The sequence below is a fragment of the Engystomops pustulosus genome, chromosome 6 (genome assembly GCF_040894005.1).
Source record: "Engystomops pustulosus chromosome 6, aEngPut4.maternal, whole genome shotgun sequence".
NCBI lineage: Eukaryota > Metazoa > Chordata > Amphibia > Anura > Leptodactylidae > Engystomops > Engystomops pustulosus.
Window position 1 is genome coordinate 184,380,761 of NC_092416.1, and position 8,139 is coordinate 184,388,899.

At 47.0% G+C, this 8,139-nt stretch overlaps 1 protein-coding gene across 1 annotated transcript; it reads right to left on the minus strand.

Annotated features, from left to right (window-relative positions):
* Positions 1–5,328: 5,328 nt before the first annotated feature.
* Positions 5,329–7,763, minus strand: LOC140065411 (uncharacterized). Its single transcript, XM_072113031.1, has one exon. It carries the CDS (start codon positions 7,723–7,725, stop codon positions 6,919–6,921), a length of 807 nt encoding a protein of 268 aa, XP_071969132.1. The 5' UTR covers positions 7,726–7,763; the 3' UTR covers positions 5,329–6,918.
* Between the last annotated feature and the right edge of the window lie 376 nt (positions 7,764–8,139).

Genomic DNA, 8,139 nt, shown 5'->3' on the forward strand with positions numbered 1-8,139 from the left:
TACTAGCTGCACTACTAATGGCAGCAAGCCCAGCCACAAGCAAACCAAGAAAATAAAACGTTATTGTAGCCCTAAGAAGGGCTGTTGGGTTCTTGTAGAATCACTCCTGCCTAACACTATTCTAATAGAACACCCTAACGCTTTCCGTGACCAGCAACAGCCCTCTCCCTAGCGGCATCCAGACAGAGAGTGATCCGAGCAGCGCGGGCAGGGGCTAGTCTATTCCAGGGTCACCTGATCTGGCCAGCCAACCACTGCTATCGACGTGTAAGGGTACCACATCATGCTGGGTGGAGTGCAGAGTCTCCTGGCTTGTGATTGGCTCTGTTTCTGGCCGCCAAAAAGCAAAACGGCGGGAGATGCCATTTTCTCGAGCTGGCGAAATACTCGTCCGAGCAACGAGCAGTTTTGAGTATGCTAATGCTCAAACAAGCATCAAGCTCGGACGAGTATGTTCGCTCATCTCTACTCCCATCCCTTGCATGAGACTGTGGTGGCATTGGGGAGCACTTTCAGTGATCGACTGCTTCACCCCAAATGTGAAAGGGAGCGTTATCATAAGTCATTCCTCCCCGCTGCCATCAGGCTGTTCAACAAACAAGGCCCAAACAGAAGTAACCTGCGCCCCCCCATCTAACCAGTCCCTGCAAGTCCCATCCACAGACTAAACATCAAACTGCCAATCATTGCTTGTCTCTTTTTTGTCTTTTTATCCCCCTTTTCTTTTTGTTCATTTATCCCTAATATTATTGTTCTCATAGTTGAACTTCACTCTCTGTACCCTCACTGCTGCTGTAACGCTGTGAATTTCCCCACTGTGGGACTAATAAAGGATTATCTTACTCTTGTGTGTGCTGTCTTGTCTTATGTTTGCCAACCACCTCCAAGTTTTTTCAGCTACCCTTGACAGGCTGTACTGTCGTTTTGATAATTGTTTTTGTTTAAAAAGTTTACTTCTTGTTCCAAGTACGATGTATACCACTACGAAGGTCCATATATACTAACAATCTGAGTGTATAAGTTTATCTACATGTTGCAAAATGAGCAATGTTTTACTACATGTTGTAATAATGTGCCACAATCAATAAAGTTTGATGTTGAACTACAAATTCCTCAACAGCAGGAACATCAGATGACACAGACAGAGGAAGAAATGGGGCGGAGCCCACGGATGCAGGGTCCAAGGAGTTTCTTGTTTCTGTCCTGACTGGCAGAATCAAAGTGGCGTAGATATTAGCCCAGGGTCTGATTAACTCTTTCCACCTGCCCATTAGACTGGGGATGATAGGCGGAAGAGAAGTCCAATTTCACTTGAAGTTGGTTGCAGAGAAAACGCCAGAATGTAGAGATGAACTGAACCCCACAGACAGAGACTATGTGCTGGAGAAGTCCATGGAGTCGGAAGATGTGATGGAAGAACTGGCTAGCAAAACGTGGAGCAGATGGCAAACCTGGCAGAGGAACAAAGTGGGTCATCTTCGAAAAATGGTCAGTCACCACCCAGATGAAGGTATTGCCTGATGAAGGCGGCAGGTCCGTGATGAAGTCAATGGCCACATGAGTCCACAGACAACTGTGCATCTGCAATGGCAGAAGAAGACCAGCAGGATTGAGACATGATGGCTTATTCTGGGCACAGGAAGCACAGGAACCCACAAAGTCCCGAACATCCTTGGCCAGATCTGGCCACCAGTAGAATCGGGAAATGAGGACGATAGAGTGTTGCACCCCAGGATACCCAGCCACACATGAGCAATGTCCCCAAGTCAGAATCTTCCTCCGTAGAGCAGATCGTACATAGGTGTTGCCAGGAGGTAGTTGTCGAAGATCCACAGGCGCGGCCAGTGCCAGTCGTTCTGGAGGGATGACATACTGAGGAGCTGGTTCTTCCCCAATGACATCCGAGGCACGAGAGAGGGCTTCAGCCTTGATGTTCTTCTCAGCCAGACGGAAATGAATGATGAAATTGAACCGGGAGAAGAGTGACCAGCGAGCTTGATGTAGATTGAGGTTGCTGAGCAGTCTGGAGATAGAGGAGGTTCTTGTGGTCTGTGTAAATGCTGACCGGAAACCGAGCTCCCTCCAGGAGGCAACGCCACTCTTCTAAGGCAAGCTTAATCGCCAGCAGTTCTCGATCTCCTATAGAATAATTCCTCTCTGCGGAGGAGAAGGTCTTGGAAAAAAATCCACAGGTGAGGGTTCGACCTTTAGGACTCTTCTGCGTGAGCACCGCACCATCCCCTACTGAGGAGGCATCAACTTCCAGATGGAAAGGCCTCTCTGTGTTTGTACTTACAACAACTGGAGCTGAAGCAAACATAGACTTTAAGCTCTTGAAGGCCACCTCAGCTGCCGAAGGCCAGAGTCGGGGATTGTCACCCTTCTTGATGAGCGCAACAATAGGAGACACCAGAGAGGAGAAGTGCGGGATGAACTGCTGGTAGTAATTCTCGAAGCCCAGAAACCGCTGTATAGTGCGTAGTCCTACAGGACAAAGCCACTGAAGAACCGCAGATAGTGTGGCAGGATCCATCCGGAGACTTCTGTCGGAGATGATATAGCCGAGAAATGGAAGACTCCGCTGATGGAATTGGCACTTCTCAAGTTTGGCGTAAAGGCAATTGGCCCTTAAACGACTGAGGACTTGCCGTATGTGGGTCTCAAGGTCCGGAGAGAATACCAGAATTTCGTCCAAATAGACCACTACACAGACATAAAGCAAGTCTCTAAAGATGTCATTAACAAATTCCTGGAAGACGGCAGGTGCGTTACAGAGTCCAAACGGCATCACCAGGTACTCAAAGTGTCCATCACGGGTATTAAAAGCAGTCTTCCACTTGTCTCCCTGGCGGATACGAATGAGGTTGTAGGCCCCACGAAGATCCAATTTGGAGAAGATTTTGGCTCCACGAAAACGGTCAAACAGCTCTGTGATCAACAGCAACGGATAGCGGTTCTTAATTGTTACCTTGTATAGACCACGGTAGTCAATGCATGGACGGAGTGACCCGTCCTTTTTTGGTCACAAAGAAAAAGCCTGCACCAGCCAGAGAAGAGGACTTACGTATGAATCCCCTCTTCAGGTTTTCTTTGATATAGTCCAACATGGCTGCGGTTTCTGGTACGGAGAGTGGGTTCACACGGTCCGTGGAGGGGACGTATCCAGCAGCAGATCCACAGGACAGTCATAGGGGCGGTGAGGCGCAATGTCTCGGCCTGCTTCTTCGAGAAGACGTAAAAAAAAGTCCTTATAGCAGGCGGGAAAACCCTCCAGGGGCTTGAGAATCACAGAAGAAACCAAGACTGGCACTGGATGAGGAATCTCCACAAAGCGAGACTGGCAATCAGGACCCCACTGAAGGATCTCCCCCCGTTATTAGCAAATAAAAAGACAGTGGGGCATATTTACTTACCCGGCCCATTCGCTATCCAGCGGCGCGTTCTCTGCGCTGGATTCGGGTCCGGCCGGGATTTATGAAGGTAGTTCCTCCGCCGTCCACCAGGTGGCGCTGCTGCGCTGAAGAGCATCTGAACGTGCCGGAATACACCGAGCTGAACCAAGTGAAGGTAAGCGCGTCCCAAGCGACACATTTTCGGTTTTTAAATGCGGCGGTTTTTCCAAATACGTTGGGTTTTCGTTCGGCCATGCCCCCGATTTCCCGATAGCGTGCGGCAAAATCCCGGGGCAATACAGAGGAAATCGGCGCAAATCGGAAATATTTGGGTAACACATCGGGAAAACGCGAATCGGGCCCTTAGTAAATGACCCCCAGTGTCTCCTTGTGCAGCACACCGACCTGCAGAACTGGAGTCCAAGAAGACAGATAACTGGAACTGAGTACCGGTGCCAATGCTGAGAAGCACCGAAATCATGAGGTGTGCAGAAGCTTTGCTTACAGCTAGGGACACTTCTCCCAAGAACCCTAGCTGCTGGAGTTTCCCAGACGCTGGCGACGGATAGCGCAAGACCCAAGGAAGTTTCCTTGACGTCTTCTGATATGCTCCTGGGAAGAGAGTCTGGCTCCGTCCACCTCCATAGGCTCCTCTGCAGATGATACGACTGGAGGCTGGAGCGGCCTTTGGAAAGCAGGAGCCAGGTGGGGAAGGCGTCGTGGGCGGGCTTGGGGTTGCTTCAGGCATAACTCTTCGGCACGCTCCCGAAACCGCACGTCAATCCGGGTGGCCAGGGTGATGAGACCACTCAGGGTAGACAGCAGATCACGAGCAGCCAGAGCGTCCATAAAGTGAGAGGACAGGACCGTGTTGTTCCTGGAGAGTTCCGAGGCCAGGATATAGAACTGGACAGCATATTCTCCCATGGAAGAGTTCCCCTGGGGCAGATTCAACACCGCAGTCTCAGCCGAGGAGGCTCATGCAGGTTCTTTAAACACAGACCGGTGCTCCGCCAGAAATGTTGTGAGAGTAGCTGTGACCGGGTCGTCTCTGTCCCAAAGAGGGGTACCCCAGGCCAGGGCTTTCCCGGAGAGGAGACTGGTGATGAATGCCACCTTGGATCGATCCGTGACAAATTGAGATGGCATGAGTTGTATGTGCAGGGAGCACTGGGTTACAAAGTCCCTGCACAGCCTGAGATCTCCATCATACTTGTTGGGCATAGACATCCGTAGCCTAGGTTCAGCGGCAGGAAGACAGGTTGGGGTAGCAGCAGCTGCGGAAGCAATCTCAGGAACCTGTTGCTGATGTTGAGCGGCTAGCAGCTGTTGCAGCACGGCAGTGACCTGTCCCAGCTGTTTGCGTTGAGCGGCAATCTGTCGGGATTGCTGGACCACGATGGTGGAAAGATCGGGTTGACCGGAAAGCGGAACCTCAGCAGGATCCATGACCGGATCTTACTGTCAGGATTCGGGATGAGTGGATCCTCTGGACCACCGCGGGAGGTGGTACTAGCCGACACCTGGGACCGGAATCTGAATGGCATCTGGTCTTCACCAGCCGAGGTCGAGGTACCTTAATGGAAGACAGTCTCGTGGTAGGGTCCAGGCACAAGGTCAGGGCAGGTGGCAGAGATGCAAGGTCATGTCCAATCCGCACACGGGACACAGGAAATCAGGAGCTCAGCAACACGAAGGAACTCTGGTAACATAGAAACACGGCAACACAGCAACACTCTGGATTGCAGGAATACACATGAATGTCGCAAAATCTTTTGAAGCTGGTGCACGCGCCTCTAGGACTCTAGTATGCTCGCTTCTATACTTTTATACTGATCTGCTAATATAATCCAGATGTTCTAGTGCTTGGGTGGCAGATGATAAGTTCTCTATGACGGCCTAATAGCACTCTTTTTTTTATGATTGTATTTTTATTATCATTTGTCAAAAAAGACATAACAAGAATTATCAAGTACATTTTATGCATTGAAGTTTTTCAATAATAATACGAGAGTAAGACAGAGTTTGTCCAATGGAATATTAACAATTGCACTTTCCATTGGGATAACAAGAGGCTTCAAACCTAAGCCTAACAGTATAATGTTCCCATAATATTAAAGCTATACAGAAGAAGCCATTAAAATTATACCCAACAGGCCCAAGTCCTGCACGATATTTCATTTCTACAGTTCTCCGTCTAAAAATATGTGGGTAGATTCAAACTGCGATATATTTCTCCTACATTGGAGGGACCTGGAGGACGTAGAAAAGGACAAAAAAAAAAAAGAACAGATAGAGGGAAGCCATTCATACTTAACAATAACAACAAATAACATTTTGGTAGAAACAAAAGGGGGTATCCAAATCACTCTCCCGCCCGCTCTTCTACCCAGAAGCGATCCCATTGCTCACATGTTTTATCAAACAATGAAATGCGATTATTCAAGGAGGCAGTCAGGGATTTCATACTGTGAGTTTCCCTTACCCTGGAGAGTAGGTCCATTCCAGAGGGAAGGGGCTTGCCTTTCCCAGAATTGCGCTATCAAACACCTCCTGACAAAAAGGCTGTATGAATGTGTAAGAAAGACTGCACAGGAGAACACTGAGATACCAGTGGAAACCTGTTCAAACAGGCCCTCCATAATTTTATCGTGAATGAAATAGGGCCTAGCTGAGAGCTGGGTAACGCAGGTGCCTCTTTAGGCCAGAGATAGGAGTTAGGGTGAAATGGAGCCAACCACAATTTTTCTATCTCCATCCATTTAGAAAATGCCAACAGGGTCGACCATGCCGGAATACGCCGCCAGTGTGTCGCCCAGTAATACCTGATTATATCCGGCACCGATAAACCCCCCTTGGATTTGTGAGAGATCAAAACAGTCCTAGAGATCCTGTGTCTCTTCTTCCTCCATATAAAGTGTAATAGCGCCCAGTGACACCGATACTGGTAACGTCTCGAAAACATAAAGCAGCTTAGGCAGGATAGTCATTTTTACCGCCGCTATCCTGCAAAAAAGGGAAAGGGGAAGGCTGTTCCAGCTAATAGCGCTCTTTAAGTTGTTAGACTTCAAGTTGAACTTCTCTTTATTCTATCATCCTCAGACTACAGGACAAACTGCATTTTTGGCAGCCTGTGCTCCATGTAGTGTCACTTTTGCACTGCTATCAATCCTGAGATGCCTCAGCAGGAAATGTGGAAAAGCCTCAGCACTACATCAGAAAACACTGTCAGGGCCAAGTCCATCCCTAGTGTTAAGTTGTATAATGAAGTTATTTCTGATTTCATCAGCTAGTATAAAGAGAGACCAAGCTGTCTGTTTCATCATTATAATTTCTTTAAAGATGGGGCAGCGACAATTATATTTTATAAGTAAATGTCTGGTAACTAGTAACAAATTCTTAGATCTTAAAATTACATATAGATATGACTTGGAATCATCCGTTTTTTTAACGTGTTCCTCTTAGTACGTCACACAATCTAAGGCTAAAACATCTGCGATCTGTTGCCCAAACATTTCCCCCCGATTTATAACGTGAATTCTGCTTTACCACTGTGTACGCTCATTTGATGGTTAGCAAGATCCGGTTTCCGAGAAAAACATTTTCCGCAATTTAAACATGAAAATGGCTTCTCCCCTGTGTGAATTCTCAGATGTCTAACAAGATCTGTTTTCTGGGCAAAACATTTCCCACATTCTGTACATGAATACGGCTTCTCCCCTGTGTGACTTCTGTGATGTGAAACAAGATTTTCAATGCAGGAAAAACATTTTCCACATTCTGAACATGTAAATGGTTTCTCTCCCGTGTGAGTTCTCTGATGTTTGGCAAGATGTGGTTTCTGGCTAAAACCTTTTCCACATTCTGAACATGAAAATGGCTTTTCCCCTGTGTGAATTCTCTGATGTTGGTTAAGATGTGATTTTTGAATAAAACCTTTTCCACATTCTGAACATGAAAATGGCTTTCCTGCTGTGTGATTTCTCTGATGTTGGTTAAGATTAAATTTTTGGCTATAACATTTCCCACATTCTGAACATGAATACGGCTTCTCTCCGGTGTGAATGCTCTGATGGCTAACAAGATTTCTCATGGTTAGAAAACATTTCCCACATTCTGAACATGAAAATGGCTTTTCCCCTGTGTGAATTCTCAGATGTTTGGTACGATGTGATTTCTGCCTAAAACCTTTTCCACATTCTGAACATATAAATAGCAGTTCCTCTGTATGACTTATGATAATGTTCTTTGCAGTTCCTGATGATTCTGTAGATGGAACCAATTTAATAGGATCAGGCATATAAGGTTCCTCTGCTTCAGATTCTGATATCATATGTTCCTCTGAGCTCTTGGTACAGTCATCTGCAAAAAATTAACATTGGCTGTGAGAAAACTCTTTCCTGCTTACCATAAGGTTCTGTATTATTACTGATGTAACATCTCAGCCTCTTCCTCCGAGGTCCTGGTGAGCAGTATTCCTGATCACTCGTCTCTGCTTTATCTAGTGGTTACTACTCACCTGGGCAGTTACCTGTAGGAATCTCCTCCTTACATCGCTCATCGCCCCTCACATATGTCTCTGGAGCAGTAATATTCTTCCCATCTTCATCCTGATACAAAAAAAGGGTGAAAAATTGGAAAAGTCACCAGACAATGAAGAAGGTTCTTTTTAACCCCCAACTTGGACACTATAAAATCTGTCCTCCACTCAGGGCAGATGAATCTGTGACCCTGTATACCCCTTTAC

Coding starts and splice junctions, on each gene's coding strand:
- LOC140065411 (XM_072113031.1), bottom strand. CDS start 7,725: ATGATATCAGAATCTGAAGCAGAGGAACCTTATATGCCTGATCCTATT.